This window comes from Miscanthus floridulus, unplaced genomic scaffold, assembly GCF_019320115.1.
Source record: "Miscanthus floridulus cultivar M001 unplaced genomic scaffold, ASM1932011v1 fs_322_2_3, whole genome shotgun sequence".
Taxonomy (NCBI): domain Eukaryota; kingdom Viridiplantae; phylum Streptophyta; class Magnoliopsida; order Poales; family Poaceae; genus Miscanthus; species Miscanthus floridulus.
Genome location: NW_027096577.1, coordinates 17,756 through 38,206, shown reverse-complemented (window position 1 = coordinate 38,206; position 20,451 = coordinate 17,756). Strand labels below are relative to the sequence as shown.

Genomic DNA, 20,451 nt, shown 5'->3' with positions numbered 1-20,451 from the left:
GCTGGCATAACACCGGGGTGTTACACCTCCATTGTATGATCAAGTGTAGGTAGGAGGCACGCGGATCATCCGGTGATGTCTGCATCTGACAACTTTTTTCAATGGCTAGCAGTCTGTTCACCCTCAATATAACTGCTTCCCCTGGCTCATTTGGAGCTTCTCTTGCACCCCATTATATTGTTGTCGGCACTTATAGAGAGAATAGTGAAACATTTGAAGAGACATCTAAGTCAGTAAGTGAAGAGTTGAATGTTAGCCTTGAGTGCTACTGTGTTCTTGCTTGGGCTTCTTTGAGTTGAAGCTCAAAGACTTGTTACTCTTGGTGATTGCATCAGCTAGGCATCCCGATATTGAAATTCACCGGGCTGGACTGTCAAACGAGTATTCGCTAGTGGATGGAAGCTTAATTGAGTCTTTGTGACTCCTTTGTGCTCCAACATGGATTAGGGAGTTCTGGCAACAGCCAAAAACCGTGGGAAAATCCGATAGTCTCTTTATTATTCTTGCATTATTTCTATCTTAGTGTGATCATGAATTTCTCTTTAATTAGTTGTATACCTTGTATGTTGTAGCAAAAAGTGTGTGAAGCTCATAATAGATGTGGTTAGCTTGCTCCTTTAGTTATCTTTTTAAGGATATGTTTAGAATGTTGGCCCTAAGGATTATTTAGTATGTTTTTATAGAAAATTAAGGTGTCAAGGTGCAAAGGGCATTAAGAATTTCCATAGACTAAGATTGTTGCTTTAAATTTTTAGAGCTCGATTCAAACCCTTCTCTTAGTCATTCGTCCTTACAACTGAGATTCAAAAGATGAGGACATTGATAGGAGTGAAAGAAAGGAAGTAAGGGTGGGAGTGAGAACGACGGACTGAGGGATGGCTGGAGAAATTACCTTACTGTAATATTAAATTTAGATTTTCAAGTTTGAACCTTAATTTTTTTTTCCATTTTTGGTCTAGAAACTACTTACAGCATACTACAGTGAATTCCTGATTCCTAAAACTAGACTGTTGTGATCCTACTACTTGAGAATACACACAGCATATTAATATCGACATCATTAAAGAGGATTGAATAATGCTTGTGTTAATATCACATCAATCTTACAAAGTAATGCTACACGGAGATAAACAAGCACATTGGCTACCGTAGTAACTAACAATACACATATTGCTTCTTTTTCATTGTATATAAATAATGTGTCATTCAAAACTAATCATAGTTTCCAATAAATCCCTAATTTGTGCAAGACGCCTGCAGCAACACCCCAGAACACAATCTCACAGAATATGACATACAGCAGAGTTCCCAGCCGCTGCGAGTGCCAGACATTGACGAACACATGCTTCACGATCCAATTGACCTGCAGAAATAGAAAGAAAGAAAGAAAGAAATCAGCCAATGAAGTTCATTAGGTGACACACACCACCAGCTGGATCCTGGAACAAAAACGGCTACAAACCATGTTCTTATTACGCCAAACTAATAGCCTCTGCCCATTACTTACAAGATTGTTATCTTCCGACTCGTAGTACCATCCATTCACAAATGCAGCCAGTATTCCCTGTGCTCCTAGGACAAACACAAGCATGGCGTTCATGCCTATCCACTCCAGGAAAAGGAATGGCGTCCTCAGTCCCCAGACATCAATCTGTCCATCAAAGCATAGATGTAAAGTTTTTTTATTTGTTATTTTCCTGTAACATGAAATCGAAGAAGTATCATGTCTAAAATGTATACATAAACCGTACCAGTATATAGAAAGCTGAAAGAACAATTCCTGCTGCACCGCCTGTAAAGCAGACATAGCTGAAGCTGTAGAGCTGCTTGTTGATTGGGATGGCTGCAGGAGCAGAGAAATACATGTAAATCTCCGTCTAAGAATTGTAAATGGCAGCCCATGTCTCACAATAAATATGCATGGATAGGTACCATTTGTGAAGTGTAGGATAATGGCGACTACAAGGAGCGAAAAGCCCATCAGAAGCCAGTGCTTCAGTCTCTCCTTGTGAGTCTGCAAATAAGAAACTTTGTTGACCACATTGCACATTTGCATTACTTAAGAAGCCACAGGCGGAAGCAAGTTTTCAAGAATAACCTTGAAATGGATTAGAACATGCCCATAATGTATCCCGATTATCCCTGATAGTACTGACGATATTGAACTGAAAACGGAAAAGATTGTCAGATACTTGAACGGGTGGCTGCAAATATTCAGCTTCAGCTAATGTACGTTGTCAGATGTCAGATATCCACCTTAACAAGCCTTCCGGTTCAAAAGGCGCAAGGCACCACGCTGGTGCATCAGCTCGCAAGGGACCCATGTTGGGTGAGCTTGATGTACAATCCTGATCAAAGTAATTTCAGATGTCCAATAGAAAAAAAAATATTCATTAATTGTGACCGAGTAAAAAGAAGGATCAGTGACAATGGCAAGTACGTAGGAAGAATTCTGTTGTACCTTTGATCGGATCCAAACTGGCTGTGTGTAGAGATGATTGATCCCCCAGACCTGCCTATCAACATAACCAACTGCGTTGCAGGCTTGCTCCAGGCTGGCCCTCACACCACATTTTACCTGCACGAAAACAAGCAAAAACTGTATCAAATATGACACATTTCAGTGATGATGGTATGGTATGCCCAGGAAAGTTACAGATACCGTAAATTGTTTCCCGTCATTGATGTCGCCATCATTGTGGTAAACAAAGCTCCAATCCGGGACATATAGTGAGAATGTTGTAACCATGTATATCACAAATGCAATGAAACCACCTAACCTGTTATTTCCAGAAAGCATCAGGGATGTTACTCATTTTCAGAATCAAGAAAAAGCAAAATGGAAAGATATGTGAAGTACGGTGTTATTGAACTATCAGGAAGAATAAGAATCGTGTACCATTGCCATCGATACGCATTGAAAATGGCGTAAGGACCGGACCGCACCGTGGTAGGCCGTACCTTTACGGTGAATGCCTCTATCAGAGCAACAATGAAGTATACCAAAGCTATTCTCTGATGATCCAATGTGAAGAAAAGAAAAGAATCCAAGTTATTGCCATGAAATATGTAAAGCTGTAGGTGGCAAAAGAAAATTATTGGTGACTGAACCAAACCTGTAGGATGCCCATCCATCTGATCTTCTTCATGTCCACTCCATAAGAGAGGTCATCCGGAGCATGAGAATATCCACCTTTGTACATATGAATATACCATCATATCCGACAGTTACAGAGTTTATTTCAACTAACAGATGAATGAACAAAAGCTGTGACAGAATCATAGTAATGAAAGAATTACCTTGGAGAAGCACACCCCAGAAGAGCATTTTCAGTGTTCTGATGGTAATCTTCTTCACGGCGGCACCGATATTTGGAACTCTCTGCAATCACGTTCATGTGATGATCAGCTCTCTGCTAGCATGAAACATTCACTTGCGAAACAGCAAGTGGTACAGAGTATTGACGCTTGCTATTTTCCTCTGGCAATGTACTACATCTGTGACGAATAATCGACCGGTGCAAGAACCTATGCATTATGGAAGTATCAGTTGAAGAGTGTATGTGCTTGCTCACCTTCAGTGCGAAGGCGATCGCAACACCAACTATGAAGAGGAAGAACGGCATGACGAAGTCTGCCAGAGTGCAGCCGTTCCATGGTGAGTGGTCAATCCGCTCATAAGCCCCACCGGCATCGTCCACCAGTATCATAAGCTGCAAGCAAGGAAATTCAACAGTTTATATGATGGTATTTAAATAATTCTGGGTTCATAAAACGAGGGCTGAATACATCAGATCCTTAGCAAAAACAAACGAGTATAGTTACTACTCCCAAACTCCTTATCCTCATTTCGACCTCCCATATACATGGAACTTTCTTAAATCACTTCTAAGGTCATGGAGGAGTTTGTCAACTAGAAATTAATACTGTGTGCCACAAAACGAAAATCAAACTTTTCGGATTAAATAAAGAAGCAAAAAGTAGATATGGGCCGGTGGGTGTATGTATGTACCACAATGGTTAGCCCTCTGAAGGCATCAAGAGCTGCCACTCTTCTGCTCTTCTTCTTCTGCACGTCCTCAGCCACAGCCACCCTCTCCTTCTCGATGTCCTCTCCCTTGCCATCACCATGCTCGGCATGGCCAACGTCAATGGCGTGCTGCTCTGGACCCTTTTCGCCATCTGATGCTGCTATCTCCTGTCCCTTCTCCATATCCACCGTCTAGGCATGTATGTATGTGGCTTGTGCAGGCTTAACTTGCTTAGATTCTAGCTACAACTTGAAACTTGTAGCATTATAACATGGAAACGGATGCCCATAAATGTGACTTGGATACTTATCGATGAGCCATGTATGTTCAAGTATGTCACATTCGTATATATATACATACAGCTATCTAGTTACAATAACTGTATGTGTCTTGCAGACCACAAAGTGCTGTTTATTTTGGTATAACTAGTTCAGCTGCTAGCTAGATTAGTCTGGCAGGGTTGCCGTCCTGCAGTAGGTGAAGTAACTGTTTTCCATGGGAGTTTGTCACTTTCCATGATTCATTTCTTGGAGTGGCTTGGTGTCCTCTGTTTCCAAGTGTCGAAACCTTGCAGATTCCACCATGTAAAATGCCTTCACATGGAAACATAGCTATCAAGGGGACAAGTGTAAACTAAGATATGTTTGTGTGTTAGGAAATGCGCCCATGTTCTTTGGAACAACATATATAAGATCAGGGACTATGGCAAAGCAAACTAAGGCCCCTTAGGAACGACCAAATCTTCCTGAATCCGAGGAAAATTTGAACTGCTTCTTGCGAAAGTTTCGTGTTAATTTGACCAAAATGTGGCATGGAACTCGGTATATATATATATACAAGCTAATCTTGTCCGCAAGGAGCGTTTGAAAACGATGTCTTACACCTGTACTTTGAGCTAAGGAGATGCACATATGAGGAAATTAAAGATTCTTACTCGAAAGCTAAGGAAGGCAGAAGTCAGATTTACAGGTTTAACAACAGGGGGTCGTCTAGGGCAATTGGGCAAACAAACAATCTCTATATTTTAGGTGTTCTTATCTTGAAAAACGATGGAGCGAGCGTCACGTACGTACGTCGTCTTGGTATTGGAAAATCAGTCCGTGCGGAAGACGACGGCCATCGCCGGCTGCGTTTGGACGCCGCTACACATCTTTGTCATTGTCTTGGAGCATCCAGTTGAGGATGTTGCTCCACAGCGAGAGGACCATAAAGAAATCTAGCAGGAATGTGACGCACCAATGCAATAATGCAATCGGTGATGACAGCACTATCATCTTGTGGTTTGAACGATATGGCAATTGATGCTTTTTACATTCAGAGTCTGTTTAGAATACAGGATTTTTTTTTTCATGTTCCTGTGTTTTTTCTGTGAAATTAAACTGCGAATCCAATGAAATTTCTCTGTTCCAAACAAGCCCTCAAGAGTTGAGCATGAAGGCCATGTTCGTCTCAATATTTAGGCTCTCTTCGGCAGGCTTCGGTATCTCCAAATACAGTAAAGTCAAAGAAAACTACATTCCGTAGCTTCGGTTTTTTGTGTGAAAATGAATTCGACATCATCATTTTTATGCTTGGTTTTTTAGATTTGCAAACCTTTTTTGTACGTGTGCATATTTGGTAAGGCTTTTGATTAAACCAATGGGCAAGTCCTCACAAAAGCCCCGCCAAAGGAGGTTCTCGAAGCAGGGATAGCTTCTCTTTCCTCGAACAAAATGTGGCGAAAATGGATTGGAAGTATTTTTGGATGAGATTTAGGAATCGCCTGGGCATATAGGCACGGCCGAGTCCATCCGATTTCAATTGATTAATTAATGGTTTGCTTTAGAGTTCTTGCAGTTTTTAGAGGAAAGGTCTAATAGAGCACTAGTGCATTTTTTTTTTTTTTTTTGAGGGGAGCATAATGCACCACTCAAGGAAAAGCAGAGGATGAATGGTAGGCCCAATAAGATGCAGCTCCTGAAGTCGAAAGGCCCATGTTGGCAGCGCAGCCACATCACCCCTCCCAGATCCCCACAAACCACCACGGCCTGGGCCCAAACCCGGATTTCCCCGCGGGCCCAGGTGGGCGGAGTTCCCAAAGCTGAAGCACGGGCAAAGCCGTTGAGCCGCCACAAACGCATGAACCAGGGCCATTCCAAACATTTTCCCTCTTTATATAAAATCAAAATTACTTATATATATTTATTAGATAAAAATGAATAAAGGCACCGGGACATTTTACGAATGACGAAGGAAACGCGCATAGAGCTCGCGTACAGGAGAAGTTCGCTGGCGGGAGCTTTCACGAAAGCAATCAGATGAGCCACGTGTCGGCCATCTAGTGGTCCCGACGCTACAGACAGCCCGCTCGTCCACGTCATCGGTTGGCGAGCTGCGGACGCAACGCCATGGCGGATCGGCCGTGGACCACGGATCGCGGCCCCTTCCCTGCCTCCTCGCCCGCCCGCCCTTTCCGTTTCGCCTGCCAAGAAACACCGCCGTGCGCGTGCCGATCTCGACCACAAGTGTACAACCACCGACGGCCGATGGGTACCGCACGACGAAGTCGGACCACAATCAGGGTTCAGTTCACCTTCTTCTTGAGAGTAGAATCTCAGCAGGCTATTAGCGTGCCGGGTTTTATGGCTCTGTTCCCGTGGGTCGTATTTTTTCAACGAACCAACAGTATTTTTCTCTCACAACAAATTAGTAGCCTTAAATACCATCTTCAGCTTGGCCGAGCTGGTTGGGTCATAACCGAGCTAGATGGGTTCTGGTTGAAGCTTTAAAATTTGTGCATGTCACAGTTCGAGCAGTCTGGCGCCGTGGGCGCGGTCACCGCGTGGCCACCCCACGCCGTGCACTTGGGTCTCGCGCGCCGCGCAGTCGCGTTGGGTCGGTCGAGCCGCCTTGGCTTGGCTGAGGCCGGTCGTAGCGGGCCACTAACCCCATACCGTGCCCATTGCCCTGCCTCACGTTGCCGCCTTTATGTCGTGTCGCAGCGCAGCCGCTGCCACTGTCGTCATATCACCACGCTATGCTGTTGCTGCTGCCCTCGCGGTCTCGCGTCATGATGTTGTTGCCCTTCACGCCTCCGAGCACATGGGTTTGCCCCTTGCTGTCTCGCGTCGTCGCCTTGCCATTAATGGTGTTGCGGTCGTGCATGGCACGCTACCCCACCACCTACACGCGCACGTTTTAGCTTTGGCTCCTGAGCATGTGTCACCCCTAGTAGCGTCGACCGTACCCCGCCAAGGCGAGGACGGACCGAGCCGGACCTACCTCTTCCCCCTCCTTGGCTTTTTTCTTCCCTGTGGCCATGTGTAGGGTCGATATGGCGACTAGAGGAGGGTGAATAGTCATTTCTGAAACTTAATCGTGCCGGCTAATTGAAATAAGTGCGGAATTAAAACTATCGGTATAGCCAAAACTACACCCCTCTATCTATGTTCTCTAGCACCTCTCTAAGATCCTAATTAAACAACAAAGATGTCAGGCTAGCTAGATCTCACCTAACCAATTATAGGAGCAAGGTCGCATAAACCTATGCCACTAGTACTTCAAGCAATGAGAGAGCTCCTACATATGCTAGTAAGCAAAAGCGCAAAGCCAACTAAGCTCACTAGCAATGCTCAATAACAAGTCAACCAATACCAAATTAGAGAGCGTAAATACTTAGCTACATAAACTAAGTAATGTGACTAACAAGGTTACACAAACCAAATTAGCCACGTAAGGGAGCTACTTCTATGCTACATAAGCAAGAAGATAACTAGAGAGCTACTCAAGCTAACTAATTACAAGAGCAACTACACAAGCACAATATATATAAAAGTAATCACAAGCTTGTGTAAAGGGATTGCAAACCAATAGGAAGAACAAGGTTGACACGGTGATTTTCTCCTGAGGTTCACGTGCTTGCCAACAAGCTATGTCCCCGTTGTGTCGACCGCTCACTTGGTGGTTCAGTGGCTAATTGGCATCACCCGCCAAGCCCGCACATCAGGCACCGCAAGAACCTACCCTGAAAGTGAGGGTAGCTCAATGACACGCTTTACTAGAGTTGCTCTTCGCGGCTCCCGTGGGGTGAGCACAATACCCCTCACAAAGCTCTTCTCTGGAGCACCGCACAAGCTTCTTGTGGGCTTCGACGGAGACCACCACCAAGCCATCTAGGAGGTGGCAACCTCCAAGAGAAACAAGCACCACTGGCTTGCAACTCAATCACCTAGTGCCACTCGATGCAACCTCACGATGCAATCGCTCTCTCACACAATCGGATGATCACTATCAAGCATATGTGAGATGGAGGGCTCCTAAGCACTCTCAAGCATGGACACAAAGTTCCCCGAGGTGCTCAGCTCAAGCCATGGTCGAGACCCCCTTCTATTTATAGCCCCACATGCTAAAATAGTCGTTACCTCTTCACTGGGCGTTTTTTGGGTTCACTAGATGCGTCGGTCATATCGACCGGACGCAGGACCTCAGCATCCGGTCAATGAATTCATGACCGAACATGTCCGGTCAGTCATGATCGGACGCAGCATCAGCGTCTAGTCATTTCTCCTCTTCTCTATGCTGCCACATCAGTGGGACCAGACGCAGACACCCAGCGTCCGATCACAAAGTGACCCAGTGTTCGGTCGAAGACTGACGCCTGCGCCTTCACTGCTGTCACTGACCGGACACAGGACCCCAGCATCTAGTCACTGCATGACTAGCATCCGGTGCACACTGTGAAACCCTATCTTTTCTATACAGGGCGCCCGTGGAGTTTTGAACCTTTCTCGCCTCCGTTCCATCGCTGAGTTGATCCACTTCAACTCCAACTTTATCTCCTTTATAAATATGCCAACACCACCAAGTGTACACCACCATGTGTATGTGTGTTAGCATTTTCATAATCATTTTCCAAAGGATTAGCCATTCAACTTGCCATGCCACTCAATCCTAGCGACGATGAAAAGTTAGATCACTCGATTGGCACTAGATGGCCGATATGCAAAGAAGTTTGCCCCTCTTGATAGTACGGCCATCTATCCTAAACCCGGTCATTAACTTCTCTACACACCTATGACCAGTGAAATGAAATTCCCTAGGTTATACCTTTGTCTTGCGTATTCCATTCCATCTCCTCCAATGTTGATGCAACACATGCACCAACACGATCAACAATGATATTATCCACTTCATATCATCACGTGATTATATTGGTTCATCGATCTTGACTTCACTTGCTTTTCACCGTTGCCTTCGTCCATCAGCACCAAGTCTTGCTTAAGCTTCACCGCTATGCAGACCATCGCTCCAAAGCCTCCAACTTGCCCTTCACGCTTATAACTGGTCGATTAAGTCAAGTCATGTCTTGATCTTCTCCACCTTAATCACATGACTCAATGTTATGTCTCATTTGCAATGAGCTCCTTCATCATCACATGTGTGAGCTTTGCAACATCTAGAAGTTATTTTCACCTTCATAGCATATGTTGCTCATACATATGTACCTATGGACTAATCACCTATATATCTCACATAAACACAATTAATCCACCTAGGTTGTCACTCAATTATCAAAACCACACAAGGACCTTTCACCATGGACGATGAAGCCGCTTCCTTAAATTCGGTAGATACAGGTCACCTCATGTCAATTCACTGCGTCTCTGGCTCCACCTGTGAGTCATCTAGCCACCTGACCCCACCCCACCTTGACTCGCATCATGACAAACTCTAATTTTGGAGTCACTCACCGCCAGGCCTCTAAGGCCACATCGGCAAATGTCGAGAGCATTCATCCACCCTAGAGCCTCTCACGTTCAACCAATCGCATCACAAGCTTCGCCTCCCTCTCCACTTCACCTTGCACACCATTACCTAACCTCTACTACCTTCACGCCACAGCTAACACGGCCATGCCATCATGGAGCACCGCCGCACCCCTATGGTCGCACACGTCCAGCCTTCTCCGCCCCCTGGCTACAACGAACGCTACGACCGACTCCAGGGTAAGCTAAGGATGCTCTCACAATAGCTAGATAGAGGTGCGGTGGTCTAGGGTGGCTGGTATGGCCGTGCCACCATCACAGGTGACCGCTCACTGTGGCCACCGCTTCCGAGAGCTCCGCTGCTCCCGTACCCTCGCTTAGCGTAGGCGCTAGGACCGTAGATGGAGGTCGGCCCGCTAGCTAGGCCGGTGAGAACCTTAGGTGGCTGGTGAGGCTGGCCAGTGCTGTGCCGCCGCGTCGGTGAGCGCGGGGGCACCTGGGACCTCCTCGATGCGAAGGTGAATTATTATAGGGTCATTAGTGCATGATTGTTGACTGCGTGAATAGCCCGCATAGTGGATGTGCGATTCTATTTAAGCGCAGGGACTTTTGTGCAAATGTGTCAGCGCATGCGGGCTCCCCCCGCGCATGGGCCGCGCCGTCGTGGGCTGCATCTTGTTGGGCCAAGAGGCCGAATTTGCTTTATCTTTTTCCTGAGAAATTATAAATAGTTATATCATTTTATTTCTAGGCTGATCTTTGATAATTAATATCAATTCATATAAGTGTCTAAAAATTATGAAAAAAATTTTGTTGAGTTCCTAAAAATATTGTCTATCTGATAGTATGGTTAGTCTATACATGTTTGTGTTGATGTTAAGGTCTATTAAATCATTTGGAAGTGTTTAATGTTATTTAGATTAATAATTGTAGGATTTTTTTTTGGCAAATTGGTAATAGCTTTGGCCATGAAGTTTTTATAGTAGATTCATTATATTATTATGTGCTCACTATAATTTTTGTAGCCTTAGAATAGGTTGAGAAATATGGTAGCTAAGTACTCCTTGTGTTAGTATATATGAAATCATAAACAAGTAAGAAATGCATTTTTGTTGCTAAGATAATACTTGAATGTTTCATGCCTGTTTAATGAAAAAGATGGGTAGCTTAGCACCTTAGTCATTAGAGTTAGTTTAGCAGCTTAGTGAATATATTCTTAATTTAAGAGCTGATGTTGCAAAAATGCTAAGTGTTACATCATCATTGCATGCATGTAGAGAACGCGTTGGTGGAGTTCGTGACCGCCGGAAAGCAGGCATACGAGGAGGTGATCGAGGAGTACGAGGAGGAGGTTCTCATATAGGAGGGAGTCCTAGAGCCACCAGTGACTGACTTTGCTGACACCCCACCTGCCCAAGGCAAGCCTCGGTGCATAACCCTTATTTTGAATAATCACTAGATATATATATATATGATGTGCATTTATGTTACAAGCTTATTGTTGAAACTATATGCATAGATATACCTACCTATGAGTCCTACTAGCTTAGGTTGAGTAACTACTATGCTTAAGTTTTTCGGTAGCGTGAGGAACCTGCCGTTACTCATAATATGTGATTATTATTACTCTCATAATAAAATGGTGAAAGGAAAATGGAGACTGGGTAGGAATATGGTACGGGTATTGGTGGGTGTAATAGGTTGTGTCCCACGGCCAATGGGGCATAACTTGGTTACAATGTTTTTTCTATCCGTGTCGGTTAAGGACCGTCTGCTGCTATGGATTCTAGTCAGGTCACAGACTTATTATCCTGAGCACATACTTGCTTATAGAAGTGGAAAGACTCATTGCTCTCTTGTCGTGGGTTCTAGCTCTTTCCGGACTGACTGATTGGAGGCGAGGATGGTGAAGGTTTAAGCACCACACTGAGTCTGGGACTTAGGAGTGGGGGCTTGGAGTCCAAGTTTGGACGGGGACCTAGACCCTTTGACAGGAGAGTGGTGGATTGGTCTTGCTTGTGCCTAGGGTACAAGTGGGGCATGTGTTTTGGGGTACTCAGCTAGGATATATTGGTTTGTGAATCATCGTGTGATACGGTATAGCTTGGCTATGATCTAGCACCATAGTAAGAACTAGAAGATAAAAGGGAATAAATGGACCAGGTTGCTCAACTCTTGCTTGAAAGTAGAACAGGTGCTTACATAGAATGGTTAGCTAATGAACTAATCATGATTGCTAACAAAAACATACATAAGGATTCACTATTAGTAATGCTTTACGTAAAAAGGAAACCTAGCAAACCATAAAGGTTATCATATCCTTTGGAGTCAGAAAATTATTCCCACTAGTCGGGTAAATCTTGAGAGTACATTGTATACTCATGGTTTATTTACCCCTATTACAGGTGTAGCTTGAGGAATGGTTGTTGTGTGGAGGATTCTTCTGGTGGGCACAGATGGATCCTTGTATCTTATCGTTAGATGTTTATTTTAATTTTGTTGTTAAAATCCGCACTCTGACCATGGTATTGTAATAATGTATTTTCGAGAACTCTTGTTGTATGAAATGGTGTAAGTATTGTAAACTCATTCTCATTAATGGATCCTGGATGAAAAATGTGGATTGTTCGAGTTCTGATGAGGACATGACACCCATGCATATGACCATGTTTGGCGTATGGCATGGAAGGGTAGGAGGCCAACAAGGGTGTCTAAGTAAAGAAGGAGGTCCAAGGCTAATTCAGTTCGAATCCCCGATGTGGATGCCTAAAGCAACTTAAGTTCGAGTCTGCCTTGGCCTCCAAGACCAGTCTGCCTTAAACTGGTCACCCAGGACGCATCCGGACTCTGTTTTCGACGATCCAAATATGGTTGGAAAGCTAATTTGATAAGGAAGCCAATCCAAGTAGTATTACATCAAAAGACCTTCAGAATCAACGAAAATCATCGAAATAAGTCAACATCCAGAATCTACCAGGGTGCTATGACACCATCTTTTGGTCCGTTGGGCCGTGTATCATGTTTGAGCCCATTAGGGGGCGTGTCCAGGGGAGTGATGCCCAAGGCACTATAAATAGCAGCCGCTGCTCTCCTTAGGGTTTGGTTTTGTTTAGTTCTTGATTTCCTCGTGAAACAGATATCATTTTATTGCAACTGTGCCACCAAGGCTGCTTGCTATGAACCAGGACCCTAGTTCTTGATCTTGTTCGCCTATGGCGATTAGTCCTTTCGAATAAAGACTTGAACTCCTTCTTGTTATCATAAGCCTCATATTTATTTATAATTTTAGATTGCGTTTATCCCGTTCTTGCTTGTGTTCTTGATTCGCTTGCAGGAAAGCCTTCTCGGCGAGGTCAATCGTGTTCTCGTGGTTGATAACCAACGGAGCAGTGGTATAACGGTTGTGGGGGTCCAAATCAGTCTTGGTTTGAAGCCTAGATCGTGAACGTCGAGTCTCCACCAATCGATGTTATCATACCTTTTGGAAGATCGGGCCTAGTCTACATCAAGTGGTATCAGAGCTCTTGTTGCCCGTTAGGTATAACTTTGTTTTTCCCTTTAGAATGTTACTGTTTTTGCATTACCTATAGTCCACAAAAAGCCAAAAAAATATACACCGCCACATATTCCCTGTCCTATAGCCTTGTTGTGACATGTAATTTCGTCTCTGTGTCATGTGGTTGAGTTTGTGCCGTAGGTCAAGCTCTGGTTGCTGGTTTTAGATCGTTTTTAGTCCAGTTTGTGTTTTTCCCTTTGTTTTTCATCATAATCCATGAACACCTTCAAGTCTTGTTGTGTTTCCTTTATATTCATCAAACCCTAGTCCACGCCATCTAATTTGTTATACTTGTCTTCACTATTTCTATCAAATCCATACTACCATGACCAATTTTGCGCGCATTGTTCCCGTTTTATCCTCTAATTTAGAGTCAGTTCATAAAACTGGTCTAGTTTTCGTATACGAACTTAGATTTTGACGTTCCATATATCAAAATCGATCAGAAAAAAAATTCGAATCCATCCATCCCCTGATGTATTAGGGTCAGAGATTTTTATTTTGGTCAAAAACTGGTTACAAGATCCTCTTTTCGAGGTCACAAGCTTTTTGTCGATTTTGAGCACGTCTTCTAAAATTTTCACAGGCCACATCTTTTACTTGTTTAAGCTCATATTTTCTATGGTTACTTCTTTTGTGCTCCTAAGTGAAGAAAAAATATCAAAAAAATAAAAAGAAAAAGTCAAAGAATCCCAAAAAAACAACGACAACCCAAAAATAGAGAAAAAAGAGAGGGGTAAAAGTAAAACAATATCTAGAGGAGCACAGAGAGCGTCATTTGAGCTGTGTTTGCGTGTGCTGATTTCTGCCTTGTTCCTAATCATATTCCTGTTGTTCACATCACTTAATACATCTGGTACTTGGAACGTGAGTAGGCTAGCAACTAAGACAAGTACTTGGGATACTTATTTAGCTTTGCTATTCAGTTATGAATTTTGTTATTCCTTGCTACTATATTGTGCCTGTCCAAGCTCCACTTTCTTCTAACCAAGTACAGGTTCGCCTTATAACTGTTACACTCAAGCTACAATGGTATCACAGTCACCGACCAATTGCACCGCATGTTGCTTTGGTAAGAACACTTGTAAGACTATGGTAAGATGCTTGAGAGTTGAGTGCCTTGTTTCTCCTTGTCCATAACCTAAGTAGTTGGTAGGGATAATACTTTTGTGTTGTCTTTTGCTGTCTTCTAACAATGACAGGTTGTTCGTATCCACCGACTTATGATGGTATAGGTGCTGATGAGTACATAGAGTGAGAAATTATCATAGATAACATATTTGCTACTCGCTTTATGTGTCTAAGGAGGAAGGTAAAAAATGCAACTAGTGTTTTGTGACATTCTACTTTATCTTGGTGGGAGTCTTTAGATCCTTCTGATAAACCTCAAACTTGAAAGATATGAAACTTCTTATGTGAGAAACCTTTGTTAATCCACCTCCTGTTTTGACTTCATATGATGAGGTGCACCATTTAGAGGAAGAGTCTGTTGTTATTCCTCTTACTATCACTAACCTTCTGTAGGATAATGTACATAAGCGAGAGGATGACATGGAAGAAAATAAGGAGCTCACAACCTCATATACAAATTCAGAGCCATCACTTCACAATGCACCTATTACTACTGCTGAGAACACAGGTAATGCACATAGTGCTACACTCACGGAAGGTGAGAATTGTTTTAATGTACTAAATTCTTTCACAAACCATGCTATCATAGAGCAATTATTAGTGGAACAATCTCTTGATTTATCTCTGTCCCATGATAATTTGCTTGAAGTTCCTTGTGATAAAGATGAATTAGTTGATGATGCCTCAGTTTTACATGTTTTGGAACCAGTCACTTGTGCTGAAAATAAACATGTTATTCATATTGCTACTAAAACTGATGAGTTCAAACTATTGTCTTCTTTACATACTTTGTGTTACATTGAATGTGATATTTTGTGTAACCTAGATTGTTTGGAGGAGAGCCTATTTAAATATGTTGATTTACCTTGGTTTTCTAAACATATATATCATGTTATTGGCAAATATAATAACAAGGGACAATATATGATACATCGAGTATACTTTCATAGTAATATGAATTCTCTTTTTGTTGTATAAGATTATGATCATTTAGAGGGCAGCCATAATAATACAAACATTTTCTCATGTTCCTCAAATAAACAAGTTCACTTCCAAGAAGGGGAGCATTGTTGGTTGCTACACATGTCTGCTAGACCATCTATTCTTGTATTGTCTTTAGTTAGTTCTAATCTTTTGTAGGATAGTGTTGACATACATTGTGTGCATTCGAATCATGGAGTCTACATGCTTGCTGAAATTTTTATATGAGATGACATGCTAGAAACTTGAAAACATGGTCACATTCCTTCTCACAATTATTTCAGTTCCCTTTGTCTTCGCAACCCCATTCTCCTTTTATATTGTGTAGGATCAGTTTCAAGTACAATCGACGTCGAGAATGACTTTTCGTCAAGAAGGGGAGGATGATGAGTACATGACACCCATGCATATGACCATGTTTGGTGCATGGTATGGAGGGGTAGGAGTCCAGCAAGGGTGTCCAAGTAAAGGAGGTCCAAGGCCAATTCGGTTCGAATCCCCGAGGTGGAGGCCCAAAGCAACTCAAGTTCGAGTCTACCTCAGCCTTCAGGACCAGTCTGCCTTAAACTGGTCATCCAGAACGTATCCGGACTCTATTTTCGATGATCCACATATGGTTGGAAAGCTAATTTGATAAGGAAGCCAATCCAAGTAGTCTCATGTCAAAAGACCTTCGAAATCAACGGAAATCATCGAAACAAGTCAGCATCCAAAATCTACCAGGGTGCTACGACATCGTCTTTTGGTCCGTTGGACCGTGTATCGTGTTTGGGCCCATTAGGGGGCGCGTCCAGGGGGTGACGCCCAAGACTCTATAAATAGCAGCTGTCGCTCTCCTTAGGGTTTGGGTTTTGTTTAGTTCTTGATTTCCTCGTAAAACAGATATCATTTTGCTACAACTGTGCTGCCAAGGCTGCTTGCTGTGAACTAGGGCCCCAGTTCTTGATCTTGTTCGCCTGTGGTGATTAGTCCTTTTGAATAAAGACTTGAACTCCTTCTTGTTATCATAGGTCTCATATTTATTTGCAATTTCAGAATGCGTTCAACCCGTTCTTGCTTGTGTTCTCGATTCGCTTGTAGGAAAGCCTTCTCGGCGAGGTCAATTGCGTTTGCGTGGTTGATAACCAATGGAGCAGTGGTGTAATGGTTGCGGGGGTCTAAATTAGTCTTGGTTTGAAGCCTAGATCGTGAACATCAAGTCTCCACTAATCGACACTATCATACCTTTCGAAAGATCGGGCCTAGTCTACATCAAGTTCTCTCTTGGGGGTGTGCTCGACAGAACCATCCGATGTGGCCAACTTTCGGGGTGATTAGTGTCTAGTGGAAGACGAGCGCCTCCGAAAGTGTGTCATTTTGGGTGGTTCTACCACACCGGCCCCATCTTCCTCTTTATAGCGCTGCGTAATGGGGGGCCATCAGCCAGGAGAATGGTTGGGCACCTCTGATCAGGGCACGAATCAAGGGTCCATTTGGTCGTTGGGCCAACTGGTGGAGATCAATCTAACATTCTCCCCCTTGATCTCACCTAATGACTTAAACTTAACTTACTTTATCTTTTTTTCATTCCATCGTAGATTAGTGCATAGAGCATGCCTCATCATCACGATCAGTTGTTATTAGATTAAACATCTATAATACACCTCTCTGTTTTGAAATAGATTCTCAACTAGGCCCTTAGTATCCAGAAATCATAGATTTTCCCGTAAACCTATGTCGACTATGTGTTCTTTAAATGTACTGGGTGGTTAGCCTTTGGTAAGCGGATCCACAAGTACTTGCTTGGTACTTATATGCTCAATGCTTTTAAAATAATTTTGGATTTGCTCCTTTACAGCATATAACTTAATGTCAATATGTTTGGCAGCACACTTGACCTGTTGTCTTAGGAGTTAACTACTTTAAATTGTTATTGTTGTTGACTACCATTGTTAAATCCGGGTACATATTCCCTTAACCACTTTTGCCTGTTCCTAAGACCTCGTGACAAGCTATACTATGGTATGCATCATTGATGACACCACAACTATTTTATTGGAGCTTTTCCACAATAATACTCCAACTACGAGTATTAGCAACTACTGTGGATTTCACTACACATCTCACCAAAACTTAACATTTGTACCCACAACTATTTGAGAGTACTTGTTCTTTCTTACAAAGCATGAGGCCTATGATACTTTGCAAAAATTGCAAGACATTCTTAACTCCATTCTAGTGATCTATATCTGAACTAGACTTCTGCCAAAATATCCCGGATACGTAAGCTACGTCAAGGTAAGTTCTTACTTGTACATTCATTAAGCTTCCAATAGTTGAAGCCTATGGAACCATGTTCATTTGATCGATCTCATATTGGTTTCTAGAACACTAAAAGTTCTCAAATCTATTACCCTTGACTATAGGAGCAGGCGTAGGTTTACTCGCATGTATACTTTATTTCTTTAGAATCTTTTCTAAGTATGCATTTGTGATAGTCCTAATACCCCTTTTTATCTATCTCGATGAATTTCAATTCCTAGAACCAATGAGGTTTTATCAAGATTATTCACATTGAAACTTGAGGACAAAGATTTCTTCTTCTCCAATGGTAGATTAACATTACTTCTAGTGAGTAGGACACCATCTATACACAGGATATGGAAAAAGAATTTTCCATTCTAGAACTTCGCATAAACGCTATTGTCCTTCTCATTTTCTTTAAACCCAAACTTTTTTATTGTTTTATCAACTTCAAATACTACTGTCTATAGACTTGTTTTAACCCATAAATGGATTTCTACAGGCGGCATCCCATACGTTTTTTTCTTCCACGATAAAACCTTTGGGTTGTGCCATGTAAATGTTTTCATATAAATCCCCGTTGAGGAATGTCGTCTTTACATCCATCTGATGTAACTCTAAATCATAATATGCCAATAATACCATTATGATTCTAAAAGAATCCTTGTATAAGACTAGAGAGAAAACTCTCATCGTAATCTATTTATTCTCTTTGCGTAAAATCTTTTGCTATAAGTCATGCTTTATATCTTTCCACATTTTCTTTGGAGTCATATTTTGTCTTGTAGACCCTTTCACAACCTACTATTTTGGATCCATTAGGAATTTCTTCTAAGTCCCAAACATCGATTGTATTCATCAAATTTATTTCAACTTCCATAGCTTCTTGCCATTCAAACGAGTAAATGCTTCTCATGGCTTCTTCAAATGAGGTGGGATAACCCTTCATTTGAATTTCTTCACTAACATAGACTTCATAGTCATCAAAAAATTAGTTTACTAATTCTGTGAGACCTTCTAGGGCCCCTGTTGCTGGCACTTTCATATGGGGCTGTTGTTGCTCTTCATTACCAAGAGACAATTGATTCTAAAGGCCCTTGTATCACAAGATCCTTGTTTATATTATTCATCTTCTTTGAAGAGCCAACAACAGATGTTGTATAAGTCATACAACATCAACAGGTATCGAGGAATTCGTTGTTTTGAATCACTGAAGTGGACACGCAGTCCCACTTCTCTTCAAGTCATAGGTCTATACATACCGTGCTCCCCCAGATCATCCAATCATTTATAAAGATAGTGTATCTTCCAATTTCTTATTTGGGTTTAATCTGTTAAAACCTTAGATGGCACTTTAACCATCGCTTTAATATTTTTGATGGTGACTACGCTATCTTCCTCTTGGAACTTTAAAAAATCCAGAAATTTAGTTGTTTCTCTGCTTAGGGGTATCATTGTTATCACCGACGATCGCATTCATCAAAATCTTTATCTCACTCAGTTTCTTATAAAATCTGTATCTCACTCTTAATGAAGAGTACACATTCATTAACATCTTTATCTCACTCTTAATGAAGAGTAGTTTCTTAATTGATCTTAATTCTTACTATTAATTCATCTCACAATTCTCCCCCTTAAAATATGGCATGAACTATACTGTCATAATTTCAAGAACTATTCAAAAAACTATGAACGAGGAGACACTAATGACTTACTTCATCCACAGGATTATGCCATGCAAATAAAGTTATTTCTTGATCCATATAGGAGTACACTTTCCTTATTCCACTTCAAGACCTGGACGAGGTCTTTTATTAACTGTATTTTTGCAAGTCACGCTTGTATCTTTTTCTTATCCTTTGATTAGTATTGACCATGACGGTGCATTTCTATTGTGCCATGATCAATACTAGGATAGCATAAGAGCTACCCAAACTTCTCTCGCTATGCGGAATACAAAAATATATGAGTCATCACAAAACTTTTTCTGCCATGCAGGATTGTCTAGCATAAGTACTATGCCAAGCTTCTTCCCATGTGAGATAAATCTATATACAAATTACCGTAACGAAAAAGTTGGTCATGACGACTAAAATATTCACTTATACTTTATTTTCTAATTAAATCTTTCTGTTGGTTCCAATTTAACCAGAAAATTAGTAAACTAACAAAAAATTGTCCTGAACTGGCTTGACTCAAGCCTTTTCATTCACATACCCCAGCATTACAGCCCATTGGTATGCAGCCGAGTGATCTCGTCGGTTAAAAAAATAAAACTTACAAGATGCTTCTGCATCAATTCTACATCACTGTTGGACAGAAAATAGAATTAATGCATAAAACTCATAAATTAACTTGAAAGACATATAACTACTCTTCAAAATTAAATTATTCCGTTGGTTCGAATTTCATTAGAAGATAATCAGCATCGTTGCAGCGAAACATGATAATAAAATATATTCTATTAGTTCAGGAGCATTTCTTGGTCTTTATCTACTCTCTAAAAAAATTGACCATGTTGGGATAAAATTTATTTGAGATTTAAACTTCAAACTTAAACTCATAAATAAAATCATAATATTGTTATCATCAACATTGGTCAGAAAATAACAATAACATAATTTAACTTAAAATAAATCGGACTACTCCTCCAATTTAAATTAGAGGATAAACATAATAATAATTTACTGAACCAAAATTAACTGCTCCTCAGATTAAATCCTCT

The 20,451-nt window shown here is 41.8% G+C and overlaps 1 protein-coding gene across 1 annotated transcript; it reads right to left on the bottom strand.

Moving 5' to 3' along the window:
• Positions 1-1,193: 1,193 nt before the first annotated feature.
• LOC136531303 (uncharacterized) lies at positions 1,194-4,213 on the bottom strand. Its single transcript, XM_066523968.1, has 13 exons — positions 4,013-4,213; positions 3,576-3,713; positions 3,301-3,382; positions 3,117-3,193; positions 2,900-3,015; positions 2,663-2,780; positions 2,462-2,578; positions 2,257-2,348; positions 2,099-2,165; positions 1,933-2,014; positions 1,752-1,843; positions 1,508-1,651; positions 1,194-1,363 (listed from the first exon to the last, which is right to left on the bottom strand). The coding sequence occupies exons 1-13, from the start codon at positions 4,211-4,213 to the stop codon at positions 1,217-1,219; spliced, it is 1,473 nt and encodes a 490-aa protein (XP_066380065.1). The 3' UTR covers positions 1,194-1,216.
• Positions 4,214-20,451: the final 16,238 nt, after the last annotated feature.

What these genes read in the sequence shown, in the direction of transcription:
- LOC136531303 (XM_066523968.1), bottom strand. Translation starts at nt 4,213, where the DNA reads ATGGAGAAGGGACAGGAGATAGCAGCATCAGATGGCGAAAAGGGTCCA. An exon ending in TCAGAGGGCTAACCATTGTG is followed by an intron (nt 3,714 to 4,012) that starts GTACATACATAC and finishes CCTTGCTTGCAG; the next exon opens with CTTATGATACTGGTGGACGA. An exon ending in TATCCTACACTTCACAAATG is followed by an intron (nt 1,844 to 1,932) that starts GTACCTATCCAT and finishes CTGCTCCTGCAG; the next exon opens with CCATCCCAATCAACAAGCAG.